This window comes from Schistocerca piceifrons, chromosome X (genome assembly GCF_021461385.2).
Source record: "Schistocerca piceifrons isolate TAMUIC-IGC-003096 chromosome X, iqSchPice1.1, whole genome shotgun sequence".
NCBI lineage: Eukaryota > Metazoa > Arthropoda > Insecta > Orthoptera > Acrididae > Schistocerca > Schistocerca piceifrons.
In genome coordinates this window covers 382,357,077-382,380,433 of record NC_060149.1, presented here as the reverse complement: position 1 = coordinate 382,380,433, position 23,357 = coordinate 382,357,077, and the positions used below count along the sequence as shown (strand labels likewise).

The window sequence follows — 23,357 nt, the reverse complement described above, 5'->3', positions numbered from 1 at the left end:
ACAGAGGAAGCGCACCTCTGTAAAAGAGGCTGATGAGCGGTAAAACAAGCAAACCATTTACCGTTTAGGTAACAACTAGTGTTCATGAGGTAGAATTACTACGCAAAGTTTTAGACAACAATATCCAAAACAAGAATCGAAGAACATCTTAGTTGTTTTCTGACCCACAGGTTCATTCTGTTAGTACTGCACATGCACACTCGTCATATGTACAATAGGTGTCTTCTGAAAAATATATCAGTTTCTTAAATGAACTAGTCCTAAATATTCTATTTTAGAAATAACTTTGTGTAAGGGATATAGTGTCTCATTCTTACTGTTAGCAGTTACAAGTAAATATTTTTTGTTATACTTCAGGCTACATCTCTTTGTATCCCTTTTCAGACTTTAGAAATCAGGTCCTTAGTTTGCTGTTTTGTACATAGTAATTTTAACCGACCAAGTTTGAAAACTTATTAAAAAATAGAATTAAGGTTATAAGGCTCTTTAATTCTTACAGTCAACATTGTTAAAGAAGACAATTAACATTTACACTTTTTTTCTTTTTCGAGGAAATGTTTGGTATAATATTCCCTGAGACTGATAACCTCAAAGAATTAGTTAAATTTTTATTGCCAAGTAATGAACGGTTCTTAGTTTTAGCAAACTTTAAAAGAGAGAAAAAGTGCTCACAGATATACGTGGAACCAAACATTGAGAGAACTTAGGCTGCGTGCTTGTGCAAAAGAGGATATTTCTCTTGTGGAAGACAGCTGTAAAAGTCATCCAAAGTTTTACACATGAGAAAGCGGTCCTTCAGGTGGATATCGCACTGCAGGTCAACCAGCTCTAGTTGAAGCACTTGTGAGACGCCCTATGCCGAAGGGAAAATGGATGAACAAATATATCTAATGCAGAGTGAAGCTCACTTATCTCCAAAAATCTGTTTTCAAACCGTTCTTGTAATTCACAAATGATTGCAACATAATCTGAAAAATCCACCTCTTCTTTAACGCTGTCTAGTGCAGGAAAGTGTCCACAATTCTTCTGGCACAATTGTTTTTCCCACAAAATAAGTTTTTTTTTTAAATGCTTGAATTATCTGCACTAAATCAACGACATAGTGATTTTCGCATTGGAGTGAAATATTCAAAGTATTTAAATGACCAGTAAGGTCACTCAAAAAAGCCAAATTCGCCACCCACTTAGGATCACAAAGTAATTCTTCTGGACGTCCTTTCATTTCCAAAAAGGTATTTATTTCGCCCCTCAAGGAGAAAAACCGATGAAGCACCTTTCCTCTGCTCAGCCATCTTACTTCGGTGTGGTAGAGGATGTCCGGGTATTCCGCTTTGATCTCAGCCAGAAATTCTTTCAATTGGCGATGTGTGAGTCCATGCGATCAAAGATAATTGACCGTATGAAGAACTGTGTCCATAACAATTTTTTATGTTGACAGTCTTCGCACAAAGTGCCTCCTGATGTATCAGACAATGGACTGTCGCGAATAAGGAACACCCAACTTCAGCCATTTTTGACCTCACGTAACTCAGAAATCCAGTGCGTATCCCTCGTATCGCAGGGGCTCCGTCCCTTGTTACACTGGTCAGGCGTTCCCATTTTAAACCCATTGACTATAACACGTTTTCCACGGCTAGAAAAATATCCAAACCCATGGTTGTGTCTTTTAATAGTATAAAATCGAGAAATTCTTCGGTGAAACGCAGATTGTCGTGAACACCTCGAATGAATATGACGAGCTGAGGTATGTCCGCAACGTCCACGGACTTGTCAAGAGCGATAGAAAGTGAAATGAAGTTTGCCGCTGTCTCCATTAATTGCTGCTCCATATCTGAGACCATATCTTCGACTCTGTGAGCAACAGTTTGTCGAAAGAGCTATTTTTTCAAATTTTTCTGTGAGGTCTGGTGGACAAATACAAGCCGCCGAGTCGACCAGGCAATCCTTGATGAGATTCCCAGCAGCAAAGGGTTTCCTGCTTTCCCAATTCTCAGCGATCATTTGTAACTTGCACACGAACTTTGCTCACCTGTTTCCTGCTCGTACCACGCCAAAAAAGAACATACAATTAATTTTGTACAATCCTGTTTTTAAAACACTTTTATCACTTTAACAATTAATTGTTTCATTCATTGAAACTCAAATAAAAAACTAACAAAAAAGATTGTTCTTAGATGCGTTTTCCCCCAGTTCCGCTGAAAAGGACAGTGATGTGTGGTCGTAAAATAAATTTTTATCTATTGCAATATTTGCGTACAGCGGCATGGCGAGGCTCGGCAGGCAGTCTGCACGGCCAGCTAAGCGGCACGTCTCGGCCACTGCAACAACATACAAATTCGCCCGGGGCGCTGGCCGCGGGCGATCGCGGGCTCTAGCACCCTAGGGGCACAGTTTGGATGAGCCTCGTCTAGGACCAAGGTCCCTTCCCCAATTTTTGGCCTGACAGTAGCAGATAATGTCATCTGCTGTCTATTGCTATCTCCAATAATTTGTGCCGCTATTTTGTGGAGATTTCGAACTCGGCCCACTATTACCTTGCCTTCCTCCATCAGAAACGAGTGGAGGCAGCTCAGGCAGTACCCTTCTCTTCTCAGAATTTTGAGTGCTACAATGCTGCCTTAACTATGAGGGAGCTTGATAATGCTCTCACTTCATCCTGATCCTCCGCCTCAGGGCCACACGATGTTTACGTTCAGATGTTGCAGAACGTTTCTCTTGCAGGCAGGCAATTTTCCTTCACACACACAATCGCTTCTGGGCAGAGGGCACGTTCCCCCGAAGTTGGCGTGAAGCCACGATCTTACCCATACCGAAGCCCAGCAAGGACAAACACCTTTTTTCTAGTTATCGCCCCATCTCTCTCACCAGCTGTTTTGCAAGGTGATGGAACGTATGATTCATGCCCGGCTGGTATGGTGCCTAGAGTGCCTCAATTTACTAACCACTTCACATTGTGGATTTAGAGTGCTCCATACTGCAGGTGACCATCTCATCACCTTTTCAACCCATGTCATATTTTCTGCAGCCGTATTCTTTGATGCGTAGAAAGCCTACGACACCTGCTATAAGACTGGTATCCTCTGTACTATTACACATGGAATTTCTGAGGCTACATGCCATTTCCTTCAGAAATTTTGAAAAGACAGAATTTTCAAGGTATGTGTGAGTTCTGTCTTGTAGGACACCTTTTTCCAGGAAAACAGAGTGCTTCAGGGTTCTGTCCTGAGCATCGTCCTCTTTGCTATTGCGATGAACCCCATAATGGCCTGTCTCCCACCGGGCATCTCCTGCTCCCCTTTCGTTGATGATTTTGCGATCTATTGTAGTTCTTCATGGACTTATCTCCTTGAGCAACATCTACAGCATTGTCTTGATTGCCTTTACTCGTGGAGCATCGACAATGGCTGTCGATTTTCCACTGACAATATTGTTTGTATGAATTTCCGACAGCGAAATTGGTTTCGTCCACTGTCTTTACATCTTGGGCCTGTTGTTCTTCTATTCTTTGAAACCGTGGATTTCCTGGGTCTGACGCTCAATAGGAAACTGTCTTGGTCCTCTCACGGGTCTTATCTGGTGACCCATTGTACGCGATTCGTCAATGTCTGACGTGTCGTCAGTGGTACTTCCTGGGGAGCGAATCGGACAACCCTCCTCTGTTTGGATCAGTCCAGTGTCCGTTCGAAACTAGACTATAAGTGTTTCATTTATGCATCTGTGCATCCGTCCCTCTTACGCTGTCTCAATACTATACACCACTGTGGCATCTGTCTGCTACTGGCGCCTTTTACAGATCCTGGGTTGAGAAGCTGCCAAACTACTGCTGTCCTAACACCGTGACTTTCTGCTCGGCAGGTATGCATGCCATTTATCTGTCATGCGTGGCTACCCATCCTTCGCCTCCTCCTTCGATGACTCCTCTCACCGCCAGTATGGGACTCGTCCTTCTTTTCTATTACTTCCTGGAGATCACGTTTGGCTCTTGCTCCAGCAGCTTAACTTCACGCTACCTGCCACTTTCCCAATGGCTATGATCCCTTCACCACCTTGGCATTGGGCAACGGCCCACCTTCACTTTGGCCTACATTCACTTCCTAAAGACACTACTCCAGCCTCACTCTATTGCTGTAAGTTTCACGACCTTCACACAGAACTTTGCGATAGTACCTTTGTGTACACTGATGGCTCTCTGACGGACTATGGTGTCAGGTGTGCCTTCGTCATTGGCACTAATGTTGTTAGGTATTGGCTTCCAGACTGCTGCTCAGTATTTGCAGCAGAACTCTTTGCCCTGTATCACGCCACACAGTACATCCGGGGATACAGGCTTTTCAATTGTGTCATCTGCTCAGACACTCTCAGTGCCCTTCAAAGCCTTATTCATCCCCTAGTGCAACGTGTCCAGGATAGCTGTCACTTGTTTACTCTTGATGGAGCCACTGTGATGCTTATGTGAGTTCCTGGTCACATCGGTCTGACAGGAAACGAGACCACTGACGCTGCTGCCAAGACTTCAGTTCTTGCACCTCAGCATACTATTTATTCCATTCTGTCCGCTCTCTGTGTTGCCGTCTGTCAGGAGGTGGTGTCACTTCGGCATCACCAGTGGTCCTCCCTTCATGGGAACAAGCTCCAGGGAATTAGGCCTGCCCCATCAGTTTGGACATCCTCCTCTTGGCTCTCTCACCATCACGAGATCATTTTAGGTAGGTTGCGTATTGGGCACTGTCTTTTTAGCCATCGCTATTTGTTAAGTGGTGCTCCCCCTTCCACATGGCCTTCAATCTCTGACGGGTTGCAGTTTCCTGATAGAATGCCCTTTTTTTTACGTTCTTATTTATTGTGTGCTGTCTGAGTTATTGGCTGTTTTAGCAAACGACACGCAGGCTGTCGACCGCATTTTACTTTTTATCCATCATAGCAATATGGAGGAGGACATCCATTTCTCTGTGGTGTATCTTATGGACCTATCTCAAAGTCCCTGTTTTGAGTTGTCTTTCCTTGTATCAATTGGGCTTCATGTTCTCCTCCTCCTCCTCCCCCTCCTCCTCCCCCTCCCCCTCCCCTCCTCCTCCTCCCCCTCCCCCTCCCCCTCCCCCTCCCCCTCCCCCCCTTAGTGTTCTACAGTTCTGACATAGGCGCATATGACTAGTTGTTTTTCCGCCCTAAAGCGAAACAAAAACCAGTCGTGAATGTGAAATTGTTTATTAGCCTACTGCACACCATGCAAGCACACTCTGTCTTGCTTACCTATGGGAAATGATCTGGATTTCTGACGCATCAGAAGTTTGTCTTCAAATTGCTCATTCTGATTAGCAAGCACTGCAAGCTTTCCCTGTTGATTCTCAGCAGGTCACACAGGCTCTGAACAAGAACATTCACTCAATCACTAAATTCAGATGTCTTGGCCACTTAATCCAGAATAAATCTCAGATGCAGTAGTTTGAAAATACAATGCACAACACAACAGCCTTTCTCTCCAGAATGTTGTAATTTTATTACATTCTCCTACTGAACAAACACTAGGACTGATTTCCACATGTTTGCAACATGTATTGAAACTGTTGCATAGAGGACATTAGGGGGGATTAATTGGACTGAAGCAGCTAGCATGGCAACATTGTACACAGCCTGGGCTGGATAAACAAATAGAAGATATGACTGCCAATTACCACACATGCACGGATAACCAGGCAGTGTCACACTAATAGTCTTTTAATTGGCCTCACCCTGTTGGTCCATACTGATTTTGCTTGTCCTTTGTGGTACACACAGTGGATCATTATCCTCTGTGAATACAGCAAATAACCGTTTGTCACTCCCATGGATTCAACTGTGAGCACTGCCATATCAAAGCATTCACTGCCATGTTTTGCTTTGGTTTGCCCCCAGTCTATTGTTTTGGATGATGGTCCACAATTTTCTTTGTCAGAATTTCAAAAGTTTTGCCAGCAGACTGGACTAAGACATATCTAAACAGTGAAACCAGGCGTTTTGTTTGCATTTTCATGTTTCCCATGTCCAAATTTCACACTGTGCACTTCACAGAAAATACTTTGTTGTTGTTGTTGTTGTTGTTGTCGTTGTTTCTGAGCACCTGTTGCACTATGCCTGCTCACGACACTTAGCCAGCAGACTCTAATGTGATTAACATGCCCCACAACTGGGAATCCATGTCCCTGTGTGCCCATTACACCATTCACAGCGCATCAGGCACCCAACAACAACACCAAATCCAACTTTATTTCCATGATTATAGTAATCCTGCTGTAAATTTCATTTTTTGCCTGCTCCCTAGTCTGTCCCCCTCCTCACCCCTGAGCAGCCCACGCCCACGCCCATGCCCATGCTTGATGTCCAGGTACCTGGGTCTTCTGACGACTCAGCCATGAAAGTTGACCTCTGCCTGTCTACGCAGCTACTGCTGTGCCTGTCGCTGTTCGTAGTGACAGCAATTGTGCACATAGAGCCCGTACAAACTGTACAGCCTTCTGCGTCAGCGGCACCGATGCAGCATCCACCTGTGCCGTTGGAGGAACATCCTATCGTTTTTCGGCAGATGTTCCCAGTGGTTCAAAGGCAAATGTCGGAGTGCAGGTTGTTTGGCACCCTCTGCTATTGCACCACAGCCATCATCGCATCAGCAGCACCAAGGGACAGATCTCCCCCAAGTTGCCACCCAAACCATCACTACGTGATAACAGTGCATGACTTTGGAGGTGAGAAATGCAGCATTGACGGCATCTTCTTAGCCACACTGGGCGCATGGTGTGCCACTCATAGTTACACGAGAGAGAGCAGTTCTAAATCTCCTGCCAGTGCACATCTGGCCTAGCTCACTCTCCCATTGCTCGAGTTCTCTGATGGGATGCACCACACGTACAGGCTGTCAGAAGACCCTAAATTTGCGTGACTTCATACTTGTGACTGTGATTGGCCGACGTGTCCTTTTAAGCAGCTGCAGTTCAGAGTTTCGCCCAAGTCAGTCTATATAAAGAACACGCTACTGAATATTTCTAATATTCAGGACTTACATAAGTGTATCAGCATTCAAGATTATTAGTTACAATCAAGAACATTACTTTCAATGTATACACACTTGACACCACAGAAGAAGCTACAGCACTTCAAATTTTGTATATCTCAGTTGTTAAGTGTAGCTGTTATTAATGTGTCATCTTTTTGTAGATGTCTATTTGTATTTATTAGCCATCTCTGCTACCAACACATTATCAGTGCTTGTCAGTTTGAAAGCAGCCTTATTGTACGTCTGCATTTGGTCACCTGGTAGAATTGTGCCATATCCAAATTTGTGGGATGTTCGGACGTGACAGTGACCCAGTGTTGGACCATGTGGGAACATGAGGGCAGGTGCCCTCAGGGGCTCAGCATTGATTTGCTGGGTACAGGCTTGGCAACCTCGAGGTTCCTGAGCTGGGGACTGGTAAGCGCTGCCAATCCCTAATCACAATAAGTTCTCGGCACGCTTTAGCGACCACAGTGCAGAGCGGCGGTGGAACTTAGTGCGTCTCCGGGAGCAGGGATCTTGGATCTTGGCTTGACAGCCCAGATCGCGAGGACAGGATAAATCTCCATTAAAAAAACCATTAATCTCAAGGTGTGCTGCGTGCTGATGGGATGCATGGCTGTTGTGATGGAACAGTCGTTAACGGGTAATCTTTGTGGAACCTGCCACACTTCAGTTGTATAAGGATTACTCAGGCACGCGGGGCTCTGTCTGAGTGGACTCTTATTTCCCTAGCAGCTAGTGGGACCGAGATGGTCCCCCTTTCATATCCAGGAAGGCCTTGTTGGAACATTAATATCTATAAAACGATTGTGTAATGGCTTGTTGTTGGTCAAAACTAAAGCAGGTAGACCTTCTTAAGAAATTGCAGAAACTGGGTGACCATGGTATCGTTGTTGAGATGCACACTTCTCTCAACTCCTGTAAGGGCGTTGTCACATGCTGAGATGTCATGGACATGGACATTGCAGAACTGGAGCATGAATGGGCATCCCGGGGAATAATTGATGTGGAGCAACGAACATGCAGTAATAATGGAGCAACTGAAAAGATTGCCACTGTCACATTCAATTCTCAAACACTGCCTGAACAACTTATGGCAGATTTCCTTTGACTGAATGTTCAGCCTTACATTCCAAACCCTATGGGATGCTATAAATGCCAGCATGCCATAGCTGTGGAGGGGAAGCGATCTGCAAGAACTGTGGAAAAGCCACTCGTGATGCTGGGACTGACTGTTTATCTCCGGCGATCTGCATCAACTGCTCTCGGAACCACCCATTCTGCAATTGAGACTGCCCTGTTTTTGCTGAGGAACACAAAATACAGAAGATAAAAGTGAACAAGCAGATCCCCTCTGCCAAAACCAAAAAAGAATATCAGGTGACGAGACCCCTGTCTTTACCACCTCATATTCTTCCATGGTGCAGAAACCTAGTCCCAAGTCAGACGCTTCAACACAGATGACACCTAGTGTGCCTGTATCCACCACAAGCACCTGTGCTTGAACATGCACATCAAGGGGAAAAGAGTAAGGACAAAGCAATCCAGGCAGCTGCACCAAGAAAGATCAACAACAGTTCCGCAGCAAGCGTCTGGAAGGTATAAGAAAAGCATAGTGCATTTCAACGCCCCCTTCTCCCTCATCCTCAAAGGGACAGGGTGCAGGGGAAGGCTCACGACATCTGGGTCAAAAGCTGTCCTGAGCACTGTCAGACGTCATTCTTTCCCATCTGACTGATAGGAGGATATCATGGAGTTAGATGCCTTGGGCCCAGGCAGCCTCTCCACTCCCCCTTGCTCTTGAAGTGCTTCACCTCTGTGGTGCCAAGATAGGGGTCAGTTACAACCACACCAATGACATGGGTTCCGGACTCATGTGGAGGAACTGAAACACCTAGTACAGGCACGTTCCTTGTGCTCTTGTTTACAAGAAACTCATTTTAAAGATACAGGGGTCCCTGTGCCACTGGTTATATATGCTATACCGCAAGGATGACTTGTTGTGGGAAAGGGCCAAGGGAGTTGTCGCAGTGTTTATCACTAACATGCACTGCTCCTCTGCTCTCACCTTGGCTACTGATGTGCAAGCAGTTGCAGTTCAAATTCATGTGTGTCAAAGGATCCCTGTTTGCTCACTGTATTTACCTCCGCAAGATTCACTAGACTCTGAGGCTCCCATGGATCTTATCACACAACTCCCGTGACCATTTCTCCTCCTAGGAGACTTCAATGCCCATGCTGTCCTGTCGGGCTCAACAAATACTTGTCCTTGTGGTTGGTTTTTGGAAGGCCTCATGACGTCTCACGAGCTGAGCATCCTCAACCCGGGTACTCGCACACATTTCTATACTGCTTCTGGGTCATTCTCAGCCATCGACCTTTCTTTCTGTTCTCCCGCACTCACTAACTCTGTTCAGTGGGAGATCATTGACGACCTTCATTCCAGTGACGACTTCCGAATCTGCTTTCAGCTACTAAATGGCTCACAACCTGAAATTAAGCCCCCAAAATGAATGGTCAGCAGGGCTAAGTGGACGCATTTCAGCCAGCTGGCTGTGTTCAAACACTGCGACAGTGTCAAAGGATGGGTGGACCACATCACATGAGTGATTGTTCTTGCCACTGACCTCTCCATCTCATGTGGTGCTTCGATGGTGTAAATCGGAATTACTGTCTCCTTTTCCCACCCATGGCAGTTCATCTCCTGCATTGGTGGCCCAGGTCAGGGCTTATGATTGCAGTTCACATCTGCTTCCTTCTGTCTGAACTGTAATCCTTCCCGTTACTACCCCTCCGCGAGGTCCATTCACGTTCACCTCCATAGTGTACACCTAGGTCACAGATTCTTCTGGACATTTTGCACAGGCCTGAGGACTCCGTTAACCCTGTGGCTCTCCACTGTTACTTCCTCTCGATTCTCAACATGTACCAGGGCCATGAAGAGGTTTACACTGATGGCTCAATGGTTGATGATCACATAGGTTTTGCATATGTTCATGGAGGACATATTGAACAGCACTCCTTGCCTGCTGGCTGCAGTGTATTCACTGCAGAGCTTGTGGCCATATCTCGTGCACTTAAGTACATGTGTTCCTGTTCTGGTGAGTCATTTCTTCTCTGTTTTGACTCCCTGAGCAGCTTACAAGCTATCGACCAGTGCTACCCTTGCCATCCTTTGGTAGTGAACACCCAGGAGTCCATCTCTGCCCTGGAACGGTCCAGACATTCACTGGTGTTTGTGTGGACCCCAGAACACATCAGAGTCCCTGGCAATGAACTTTCCAACAGGCTGGCAAAACAGGCTATGTGAAAACCACTTCTGGAGATGGGCATCTCCAAAACTGACCAGCATTCCATCTCATGCTGCAGGGTTTTTTGGCTTTGGGAGACGGAATGGCATAACAGTACACACAGCAAACTGCGTGTCATTAAGGAGACTAAGAATGTGTGGAAGTCTTCCATAGGGTCCTCTCACAGGGAATCATTTGTCCTCTGCCGGCTCCGCGTTGGCCACACATGGCTAATGCATGGTTATCTCCTCTGTTGTGAAGACCCATCTCGGTGTCGCTGTGGCTCACAAATGATGGTCGTCCACCTGTTGCTGGACTGCCCACTTTTAGCTGCTCTGTGGCAGGCTTTTAACTTTCCCAGCACCCTACATTTTGTGTTGGGTGACAATGCCTCAACAGCAGTGTTAGTTTTATGTTTTACTCGTGAGGGTGGGTTTTACCATTTGATCTAAGTTTTAGTGTGTGTCCTTTGTCCCTCTGTGTCCTCCACTGTAGTGCTTTTAGGGTGGAAGTTTTAATGTGTTGTAGAGTGGGTGCCTTCTCCATTCTATTCTCATGGTCAGCCAGCCATGGTAATCTGCTCTCTTGTTTTGATCTCTTCTACATGTTTCTTGTGTGGCTCCATGGTTTTCTTGTCCGATTTTGTCCATTTTAGTGTCTGTTGCCCTTCTGTCATTCTTGTGGTTTACTCCTTTCTTCCAGCTGGTTTTTTATGTCTCAGTTATTTTACTCCCACCCTTGTGGAATTATTTTAATCAGAACGAGGGACCGATGACTTAGCAGTTTGGTCCCTCCCCGCCCCTTTTAAACCAACCAACCAACCAACAAAAATATTGTCTACCTTGAGGTCAAATTTGTATGTGATGGTGAAATTATCATGTCAGGTTTAACAATTCCAGGTGAAATCAAGTTAATTGCTGGATGTTTTTACTTCAGAGGTAGTCAATGGTCAATAGTGTGGAAATAAACAGATTGTACAGTATTAGTTGGAGTATGGAGTGGGTCGTCTATGGATTCATTGCAGGAGGTACAGTCAGCCAGTCCTGCAAAGTACTTTTGAATGCATTTCCCCACCAACCAAGGTGGCGCAGCAGTTAGCACACTGGACTCACATTTAGGAGGACAATGACTCAAACCCCCGTCCGGCCATCCTGATTTAAGTTTTCTCTGCTTTCCGTAAATCACTTCAGACAAATGCCAGGTTAGTTCCTTTGAAAGGGCATGACTGACTTCCTTCCCCATCCTTCCTTTATCTGATGGGACCGATGACCTCGCTGTTTGGTCCCCTCCCCCAAACCGATGAACCAATTAAGTGGTTTTATTTTCTGCATGCATAAATGATCTGGCAGGCAGGGTGAGCAACAATCTGGTGCTGTTTGCTGATGATGCTGTGGTGTGCAGGATGGTTTTATCGTCAGTGACTTCAGGAGGATACAAGATGACTTGGACAAAATTCCTAGTTAGTGTGACGAGTGGAAGCTAGCTCTAAATGTAGAAAAATTTAAGTTAATGCAGATGAGTAGAAAAAGCAAACAGCATTAGTAGTATGGTACTTGACAATGTCACCTTGATTAAATATCTAGGTGTAACGCTGCAAAGCGATACAAAATTAAACAAGCATGTATAGATTGTAGTCAGAAGGTGAATGTTTGACTTTGGTTTATTCAGAGAATGTTATGAAACTGTGGTTTATCTGTAAAGGGGACCATATAGAGCACACTAGTGCAAACCACTCTTCAGTATTGGAGTACTACTAAAGTGTTTGTGATTCGCACCAGGTTGGATTGGGGGAAGACATCAAAGCAGTTCAGAGGCAGGTTGCTAGATTTGTTACTGGTAGGTCTGAACAAATGTAAGTATTAAGGAGATGCTTCGGGAACTCAAATGGGAAGGTGAAATTCTTTTCGAGGAACGCTATTGAGAAAAGTTAGAGTACAAGCATTTGACGCTGCCGTCAGTGTACATTTCGTTTAAGGACCATAAAGATAACATAAGAAAAATTAGGACACGTACGGAGGCACATAGACAGTGGTTTTCCCCCTTGCTCTGTTTGTGAGTAGAGCACAAAAGGAAATGACTACTACTACTACTACTACTACTACTACTAGTAGTAGTAGTAGTAGTAGTAGTAGTAGTAGTAGTAGTACAGGGCACCCCATGCATCATAAAGTAGCTTGCTGTGTATGTATGTAGACATAGATGCATATAGGCCAGAGAGGGTGCAACTTCATACTGCAGGTGGGTTCATACTGCCAAGTTCTTTGTAAATTTTACTCAATATTGTAACCACTGAAATAACATCACTTACCCACTCAACCTGTGAAGTTTCATTTGATTTGTTTTTCTCTTTCTGGATTCTTACTCTTTTTATGTCCGTTTGTGTATAAATAATCCATGAAATAAAGGTAAACAAATTATTGATATGGATGAGGAGTCAAAATAGTAATTATATGACTTCTCCAGCACCCTAACACTCGGGTTGCATTAGGCTTACCCACATGTGTGCATGTCTGACAAATATTTCTTTACCTAACTGCTGCTTCTTGCATTTAATGTCAACAATAACATGCTATAAGTTCAGCTGGATTAGTCCTCAGTTCTTAGGATGGCTAATTGACATTGGAGGCATGGATGGTTAGACACACTGACAGAAAAAAAAATGAAACACCAAGAAAGAACTGTAGGACATTGACAAAAGTTGGTAGGCATGTTTCTACTTCTGAAAGATGATATCTTTTCAAATTTCACATCAGTCGCATAAGAGTGGTGTGTCAAATCAGATTTATTTTAAATACATGCTGAACCGGTTGTGAGTGTTAGTTACATTTGGCATCGGACATAGTGAAGTGACGTTAGTCAAGAATGCCTTAAGATGACAAAGACACCGTTATCAACACCTCACAGAGTTTGAATGAGGTCACGTAATAGGGCTTTGAGAAGCTGGATGTTCCTTATGCAATTATGTAGAAACACTTGGCAGAAATGTAGCCACTGAATACAATTGATGGCAGCAGTGGCCACACGAATGTTCGGTCGCAAGAAGACCGGGCTCCAGACGCAATGTGGCACTACCAAAGGGATGACCATTGTGTTCAGCATATGGCTCTGGTGCTTCATACTGCGTCTATAGGAGCAATTTGAGCAGGAATTGGCACCACAGTGACACAACAAACTATAACAAATTGGTTACTTTAAGGACAGCTCCGAGACAGATGCCCTGTAGCGTGCATTCCACTGACTCCGAACCACCACCGTTAGTGACTCCAACGGTGTCAAGTGAGAACTCATTGAAGGGCTTGGTGGAGATCTGTTGTGTTTTCTGGTGAAAGCTGGTTCTGCTTTGGTGCAAGTGATGGTCGTGTGTTGTTTAGAATGAGGCAGCTGAGGGCCTGCAACCAGTCTGTTCATGTGCTAGACACATTGGACCTAAATCTGTAGTTAGGGTCTGGGGTGTGATTTCGTATGACAGCAGGAACGTTTTCACGGTTATCCTGGGCACCCTGACTGCAAATGTTACATCAGTCTAGTGCTTTGACCTACTGTGCTGCCATTCGTGAACATTATTCCACGGGGTGTTTTCTAACAGGCTAACACTCGCCCACATACTGCTGTTGTAACCCAACACACTCTACAATGTGTTGACATGTTCTCTTGGCATGCTCGATCACAAGAGCTGTCCCCAGTCGAGCACATATGGGGCACCATCGGGCGACAACTCCAGCGTTGTCCAAAAACGGCACTAACTGTACCTGTATTGACCCGACCAAGTGCAACAGCTGTGGAAATTTATGTCCCCCTGCGGGTTCAGGGGTTAGAATAGGCCCATGGAATTTCTGCCTGATGTAAGAGGCGACTAAAAGGAGTCTCAAACATTTCGGCCTATATGTGATGGTCCACTCTTGGGTTTGACCTCCATATTTCCAAATTCTTCCGAAGAGCGAGCTAGTTTGGAAAGGACACCTCACATGGTGCATTATGTCCATCGTGCATTGAGATCTTTAGCCAGCTTTCTCGCATTGCTGTCCCACTCGTTCTCCATCTCTTTGGCGAGGATACATTCCTGAGTGCGATTTCCACCATGCACTGTGCAGTGTTGCTTTTTACGGAGATGACGACCATGGACTTCCTTGCACCTAATATCCAGCATGGTAGCCAGTCCGTTGTGGTGGGGCAGCCATGTACCCTGTTGGTTGTACCCCCCTGACAACACAGGGATCGCTCTGCAGACGCCTGTGCCGTTAACTCCCCACGTATGCCAAGGGGCATCAGGACTCCCGGTAATGGCCATCCTGCCAGGTGTTCTTTGCTGCGGTTGGGTGGCAGCCGTGGGGAGGTTCCGTGGTCAGTCAGTGGCATCAGGGTGGATGACACACGATGAAGCGTAGTATATCATCTCTTGCCGGTGACCGGCCGCCAGCAGTCTCCAAGCATTCTCGGGCTCAATTCAATGCTCAGAAATACGATCCCAAATCATCCCCCTCCCTGGACACACCATGGGAGGAGCATACGGCTCAGGATGCCAGTGACACTTATTCACCCCGGTTCCTGGTTTGTACGAGAGCTGATGGGGAGTCTTTCATGTCGGCAAAGCATCAGTTCTTCGTAGAGTATTTAGTGGACAAGTTTGAGGAGGTGGAGGGCTTGTCCAAAATGAGTTCTGGGTCAGTATTGATAAAAATGGCATCCTCTGCCCAGTCACTAAAGTTACTTGCTTGCGACCAGTTGGGGGATGTTTCAGTTACCATCACACCCCATAAGAGTTTAAATATGGTCCAGGGTATTATTTTCCATATTGACCATCTTTTGCAGTCTGATGACGAGCTACGTGCCAATTTAGAGCGTTGAGGTGTTCATTTCATACGGCGCGTTCATTGGGGTCCAAAGGATAATCAGATTTCTACCGGTGCCTTCATCTTGGCCTTCGAGGGTAATACATTACCGGAGAAGGTGAAGGTGATGGTCTACCATTGTGTTGTCAAGCCTTATATCCCTCCCCCAATGCAGTGCTTTAAGTGCTGGAAGTTCAGCCATATGTCTTCCCGCTGTACTTCCAGCCTCACATGTCGAGTTTGTGGACACCCATCACATCCCAATACTCCATGTGCCCCGCCTCCGATCTGTGTCAACTGCGGAGAGCATCATTCACCTTGCTTGCCAGACTGCAGTATCTTACAGAAAGAGCAGAAAATCATGGAATATAAGACCCTGGACCAACTGACCTATACCGAGGCTAAGAGGAAATATGAACGACTCCATCCTGTGCAAATGACTTCCTCATGTGCCACCGCTATGACAACCATGATAGCCCCATCGTTTCAGCAAATTCCTGTCGGCTCACCGAGCGGTACAACTCCACATTCCCCCTTGCCCATGGGGGGGGCACCACCCACCCTGTTGCTCCTGCACCACGTACCTCGGGACCAACACCCCCCCCCCCCCCCCCCCCCGCCACCCCCACCGATCCATCGGGGACGTCCTTCCCCACTTCTGAGCCGGAGAAGCCTCCAACTTCTTGAGCTCCTCTCGCTCACAAGGGGTCCCTTGGGTCCCTCCCTTCCCAGGTGTCCACAAGTGGCAATGATGACGCCCGGCAGTGGCATAAGTGCCCACAAGCAGCTGGTCGTAAGGCTTCGCAATCCTCCTCCGTCCTGAAAACTGAATCAGTGTAGCCGTCCCAGCCAGTGAAACCCAAGGAGCAGCGAGAAAAGTCCAAGAAGAAGACCTCTAAGACGAAGGAACTAGCGGTGGCACCTACCCCACCGCAACCTACAAGCTCTGCATCTGAGGGCGAGGTATGGATTCTGGCATCTGCTGAGGACCTAGATCTCGCCGGACTCTCAGACACAATGGATGTCACTCTTACAGGTACTCAGTCTGTGGCAGCAGGTAACCCAGCAGCGTAATCTGCCTCCTTGGTCCCTTCACACCTTTCTCGGCCATGGACAGTGTCATCCTCCAGTGGAACTGCAGCATTTTTTTCCACCATCTTGCTGAGCTCCGACAACTGATTATCATTCACCCTTTCCTCTGCATTGCTCTTCAAGAAACTTGGTTTCCAGCAATGCGCACCCCTGCCCTCCGTGGCTATAGAGGTTATTATAGAAACCGGGCAGCTTACAAAAAGGTCTCTGGTGGCGTCTTCATCTATGTCCTTCCTTCACTACAAACACCTGTAGAGGCTGTCGCTGATCGGGTGTGGACACCACAGGCTGTTACTGTCTGCAGTCTGTATCTTCCACCGGATGGTGATGTCCCACAGCATGTCCTGGCTGCGCTGATAGCCCAATTGCCGCCACCTTTTCTGTTAATGGGCGACTTCGACGCCCATAACCCTCTGTGGGGTGGATCAGTGACAACAGGCCGAGGCAGCATCGTTGAGCAAGTATTGGCACAGGTTGACCTTTCTCTTTTAAATAATGGTGCCTTCACACATTTCAGTGTGGCGCATGGCATGTACTCAGCCATCGACCTTTCAATTTGCAGCCCTAGCCTATTACCATCTGTCCAATGGAGTGTGCATGACGACTTGTGCGGTAGTGACCACTTGTTCACCTCTATTGCCACTATTGAGCCTCTTTCCAATGACGCCATTGATGCGGTGGTTCACTCGGTCACCACCGGGCATCCCAATTATTATTTCCTGTTTCCTCAGTCGGTCGTCTATCTTCCGGAACGGCGGCCCCGTCAGGGTGTATGATCGCAGTTCGTGTCAGAGCTCTTCTCTCTGGGCTTGAGGTTTTCCCTCTTCCACCTGTTTTCCGGACCCCTCTCCGTATACCCCAGTGGTGTGTGCCCCGCCCATGCCTTCGGCTCGATTTGGCACAGGGCCCGAAGGACTTAGTCCCTCCTGAGGCCCTCTGCTGCCGCTTTCTTTCAATCCTTGCCGCGTTTCAAGGCTCTGACATTGTCTATACTGATGGTTTGATGGTTGCCAATCGTGTCGGTTATACTCTTACTCTAGGGGATCATTATCAACAACACTCATTCCCGGATGGCTGCAGTGTTTTCACTGCCGAGCTGGTCGTCATCTCTCACGCCCTAGAGTATATCTGCTCCTGCTCAGGTGAGTCCTTCATTGTCTGTAGTGACTCCCTGAGCGGTTTATGAACTGTCGACCAGTGTTCACCTCGCTCTCATTGGTGATGGCTATCCAGGAGTTCCTTCATACTCTTGGCCATTGCAGCCACCCTGTGGTCTTTGTGTGGACCCCGGGTCATGTCGGCATCCCGGGAAATGAACGTGTTGACACGCTGGCCAAACAGGCTGTCGGTGCACCAGCCTTGGCCTTTCAGAGAGTGACCTAGGGTCAGTTTTGCGGCAGAAGGTCCTTCCCACCTGGGGTGAAGAATGGCGCACCCTTCCTTTACCCAACAAACTTTGGGCCATCAAGGAGGCTACCAGTGTGTGGCGCTCCTCCTTGCGGGTCTCTCGCAAGGATTCTGTTGTCCTCTGCCGGTTGCACATTGGCCACACCTGGATAACACACAGTTTTTTATTGTGCCGCGAGAACCCACCTTTATGTTGCTGCGGGTCAGCTTTGACAGTGATCCACATCTTGTTGGACTGCCCGCTTTTAACTCTGCTCAGGCAGACGTTTGCGCTGCCTGATATGCTTCCTGCACTTTTATCAGATGACTGATGACGTTGCAATAGCAGATTTAGTTTTGAGTATTATTTGTGCAGGGGGTTTTTATCGCTTGATCTAAGAGTTTGTCCTTTTTTTTTGTGTTGAGACTGGCCTTTGGCCTACGATTTTAGACTGGGGTTTTTAGTGTGTTTCTTCGTGGTTGGCTTTTCCTTTTTTGTTTCTATGGTCGGCCAACCACTGTCACACGTGGTGTCATTGTAATTCCTTTTTTATGGTCTCTATGTCTTTCTTACCCCCCCCCCTCCCCGTCTGCCTTGCCCGCCCCCCCCCCCGTCTGCCTTGCCCTCCCCCCCCCCCGTCTGCCTTGCCTGCCCCCCCCCCCCGTCTGCCTTGCCTCCCCCCCCGTCTGCCTTGCCTCCCCCCCCCGTCTGCCTTGCCTCCCCCCCCGTCTGCCTTGCCTCCCCCCCCCCCGTCTGCCTTGCCTCCCCCCCCCCGTCTGCCTTGCCTCCCCCCCCCCGTCTGCCTTGCCTCCCCCCCCCCGTCTGCCTTGCCTCCCCCCCCGTCTGCCTTGCCTCCCCCCACCGTCTGCCTTGCCTCCCCCCCCCCCGTCTGCCTTGCCTCCCCCCCCCCCGTCTGCCTTGCCTCCCCCCCCCCGTCTGCCTTGCCTCCCCCCCCCCCGTCTGCCTTGCCTCCCCCCCCCCCGTCTGCCTTGCCTCCCCCCCCCCCCGTCTGCCTTGCCGTCCCCCCGTCTGCATTGCCCCCCCCCCCCCCCCCCCGTCTGCCATCGCCCCCCTGTCTGCCTTGCCCCTATTTGTCTGGACCCTTCAATCCCACAATCCCACAAACCAACCAACTTAAGTTTATGAATTATTACTCTCATCTTCCTCTGTAACATCCTTCACTTCAATAGTGAGAAACTAGTCTCAAATGTTTATTTCAAATTTTTTAAATATCAAATCTTTTAATTGTCTATATCTCAAGACTACACTACAATGGATTACTAGTTACTGTTTGCTGAGCAACCATCTACAGATCTTTAAAAGGAGCAAGAAACAAAAAGTTGCTTGAGGTTAAACTGACTTGAACAATCTCCACCAAGATATGTTATTTGAAAGTAATGAATGTTAGCCATAGCACTTACGGCAATGGTTTTTTCTATGAACACTGTAGGCTGAAACACCATCATCTGGTAGTATATCACAGAACTCTGTAAATAAATGGAGAAGACCTATCAGCTCAATGTTAACAATAAAAAATTTTAAGACATTAATGAATAGGCTAATCCAAATAATGAAAACATGCCGTGCTCACTGATACAAATTTCAATAGACCGTTGGTTATACCAAGAAAGTTGTTAGAATGTGCAATTCTGAACTTAGGGGGACAAAAGAAACATGTTTTTTCATTAAAAATAAAGGCACTAGACTACTTCAAAAACATGTGCACATTATAAATATGAAATATATGGAAACATACTATGCTAAGTAAGATGTGTACCTGAGAAAAAAAATTTACAGATCTTCATCACAAATTGCAACTAGTTAATATTAAAAATGTAAAGTCCGTCAAGCTTGTTTGTCTCCAGTTGAAGTCAAATGGTTCAAATGGCTCTGAGCACTATGGGACTTAACATCTGAGGTCATCAGTCCCCTAGAACTTAGAACCACTTAAACCTAACTAACCTAAGGACATCACACACATCCATGCCCGAGGCAGGATTTGAACCTGTGACCGTAGCGGTCGCGCGGTTCCGGACTGAAGCGCCTAGAACCGCTTGGCCACAGCGGCCGGCCAGTTGAAGTCATCAGAACACAAACTGATGTGTGTACTAGACAGTGCCAATCAAAAATTGCCAGAAGTACTTAGTTCTGAAGTACAAAGTCAGACGATGGCCTTCTAGCCTTCAGTGTATGCAGGCATGATCTTTACCACAAGTGGTACGTTATCACAAAGATGGTTGTTCAGAAGCGAAACTAGTAGTCAGTTTTAACGTAATGTCAGCTCTTACTATCAAATATTAATATTGAAAGAGAAATGTTTAGTGAGTAATGGGATCCTGGAACAGTAAAAAACTTACATTATCGGGGATGATTTTCCAACAACAATCCTTAGCAGTACAAGGAAAAGAAAGATTGCAACTCACCATAAAGATGACACTTGAGTTGCAGACTGGCACAGCGAAAAGACACTTAGACATTAGCTTTTGGCCACACACACACACACACACACACACACACACACACACACACACACACACACACACACACACACACACACACACACACAAACGCAAGCACACCTCGTGCACACATGACCACAATCACCGACAGCTCAGACTAGAATGCAACTGTCACGTAGAACAGGAGCAGCAATCTGGATGGGGTGGGGGAATGGAAAAGGATAGCAAGGTACGGTTGGGAGAAGAGAAGAGTGCTGTCTGGCAGAGCATACAGGGACTAGACTGCCAACAGGCGCAGCGTCGGGAGAATTTGGGTCAGGGAGGAGGGTGGTGGAAGGGAGGGCGGGAGGATGGGGAGAGCAAAAAGGAGAAGAGTGGGGAAGAGGAAAGATGGGTGGGTGCACTGGCAGAGGGCTGCACACAAAGAGGGTGAGCAGATGAGAATAGGGAGGTGGTGTGATAGGATGGGGGGGGGGGGGGTTGGAAGCTGTTGGGTGCAGAGTTTGCAGAGTTTGGGGACAGTAGGTTACCATAGGTTGAGGCCAGGATAATTTCAGAAGTGGAAAATGTGTTGTCAGAATAACTCCCATATGCACAGTTCTGAAAAGAATGTAGTAGAGGGGAGGATACAGATGGCTCATGGTGAAGCAGCCATTGAAATCTTGTGTGTTATGTTCAGCTTTATGTTGTGGCACAGAGTGGTTTTATACTTTGCTCTTGCCCACACTTTGGCAGTGGCTGTTCACCCTGGTGGACTGGTGGTTGGCATTCGTACCAATATAAAAAGCTGTGCAATGAGTGCAGCAGAGCTGGTATATGACATGGCTGCTTTCACAGGTGGCCTGGCCTCCTGTCACAGGCTTATCATAACCCATCAGATCCTGGGCCACCTATAAAAGCAGCCACATTGCACAGCTCTTTATATTGGTATGACTGTCAACCAGCTGTCCACCAGGATGAATGCCCACTGACAAACTGTGGCAGAGAGCAAAGTAGACCACCCTGTGAAGCAACATGCTGCTGAACTCACCCATACATTGCTGTCGTGCGTGTGTGTGGATTTTTTTTTTTTTTTTTTTTTTTTTTTTTTCCTGAATAATACTTGGTACTTGGGCCAAAATGTAATGTGTAAGTGTCGTTTTGTTGTGCTTGTTGCAACTCAGCTTGCCTTCTTTATGGTGAGTAGCATCTATCTTTTCCTTATATTTCTGTGTTTTTAATTTCCTTTTCATGACAAATGTCTGTTTTTCTTTTTACCAGAAGAAATTATTTCCTGAGTCAGCGAAATATGGAAGTAATAAAACTAAAGTTATTACTGCTGTGCCATATCAGACGAGAGATCTTGAAAATGAGGATGGTTGTAATTCTTTAGTAATTCATGAAGTTGTGCCAAGGAAACCACTCCCTTCAGCTGTTGAAGAGGAAACTGAATTCAAGAACACGCAGACATTTTGTGAAAGTATGCCACTACTGACTTCGGAAAAAGGCAATGTAATTGACTGTCATTACTTTTGGCTTGTCCATATCTTAAGTTTAGTATTTCTTTCATTATCATTATGTTGTTGTTGTTGTTGTTGTTGCAAATAAAGCATTGTTTGTGCAAGAGTTATGATACACATGGAAGTTTTTTATATTGTTTTATCCAGTTTTTATTCAGTTATACCTCCATTTCAATTTTTTAAGGTCAAACTGTCATAACATATCCAAAACTTACTTAAAGATAAAAATATCAAAATAATACACACTGGAGTAAGAAATTTTGGCATTAAATCAACAACAATAACAAAAACAACACTAATAATAATAATAATAATAATAATAATAATAATAATAATAATAATAATATAATTGTTACATAATAACAACCATACAACATAAATATTTGATTTGTTTTACAAACATTATAAATAAATGATGAAGAAGAGAAGGTGATGCTTGTTTCCTATTAGTGGAAACCATCCTGACATGTGCCTAGGATGATTTGGAAAATTGAGGAAAACCCAAATGGTGATGCTTGAAGAGGTAAACAAACCTGTATCATCTTCACACACACACACACACACACACACACACACACACACACACACACACACACACACAAAGTTCTGAAACTTCAAAGTCCAATTTTAGTTGAATTGGAAATACACTGAGGTGGATTTAAAGTTCTTAAATTCAGTTGATTTATCGACTTGCGTCCCCCATAAAAATTCCTGTAAGGAATTTATTGTGCCAACAGATGAGCCTTCAGTTTGGATTTGAAAACTTTGTGATTAGTCGCTAATACTCTTCAGCTCTTCTGAAAGTTGTTGGAAATACGTGTCGTAGAGTGCTGCTGAGTTATTTGTGCAGTAGCTAAAGATTTAGTCACAACATGAAGCCACTGACTTGTGTTCAGTTATTGGATGCTACTGTTTCTTTTGTGTAATTTCATACTGTTACAAATGTCAGAAGTGAGTAGATTCACTCTAACCTCAGTCCAAGAATCCTGAAATTTTTTTAGCATCCAACATGAGTTTTGTGAATTCCAACCACATATGAGAATTGTTCCCCTATGTTGCAAATATATTCTTTCTGCATGAAGTAAGTTGCAGCAAAATATTATCCCATGACATCAGGAAGAAAGGGTATGAAAATTAAACAAGTTTGTGAATATCACTGGTGCTGTCTTTGTACAACAATTTAATTGTTTCCAAAGTATCATATGACTTTTACATCTACAGTTACATATATGCTAAGAAAACCACCCGGTGTGTGGTAAAGAACTCTCAGTGTATTGCTCTCGTTTTTCCTGCTCCAGTTGCAGATGGTATACAGCAAGAACAACTGTCACAAAGCCTCCATATGAGCTCAGATTTCTCCAGTTTTACTATCATGATCATTTTTCAAAGTATGTTATATAGACAGAAGTAACACATTCCTTGACTCTTCTTTGCATGTATGCTACTGGTATTTTAACATAGACCACACAGTGGTGCACAATGCCTCTCTTGTAGCATTTGCACTGAAATTTAATGAGCATCTCCATGAAAGTCCTTGCAACAAGTGTTGTTCATCTGCAGATGTTCCTATATTTCCTACAATTTTCTGGCATTGGGATTTCCATGAGGTTGTTCACAAATGATGGTGATTTATACAGGAACTTCCAGTAGTCTCCATTTATACAGGTGAGTCACCTAACGTTACCCGCTGGATATATTTCGTAAACCACATCAAATACTAACGAACCGATTCCACAGACCAAACGTGAGGAGAGGGGCTAGTGTAATTGTT

The 23,357-nt window shown here is 45.7% G+C and overlaps 1 protein-coding gene across 6 annotated transcripts in view; it reads left to right on the top strand.

Annotated features, from left to right (window-relative positions):
- The window catches only part of LOC124721633 (centromere protein J), a 280,955-nt gene that overhangs the window by 205,505 nt on the left and 52,093 nt on the right, over positions 1–23,357 (top strand). For 5 of the 6 annotated variants that reach the window (XR_007006363.1, XM_047246696.1, XM_047246697.1 and 2 more), the window contains one exon: positions 21,348–21,578. Coding sequence is in view for 5 of the 6 variants with exons in the window: in XM_047246696.1 (XP_047102652.1) it covers positions 21,348–21,578 (231 nt within the window). In the remaining variant the exon portion in view is untranslated. The remainder of the gene's footprint in view (positions 1–21,347; positions 21,579–23,357) is intronic. The other variant, XM_047246695.1, reaches the window with a different exon arrangement.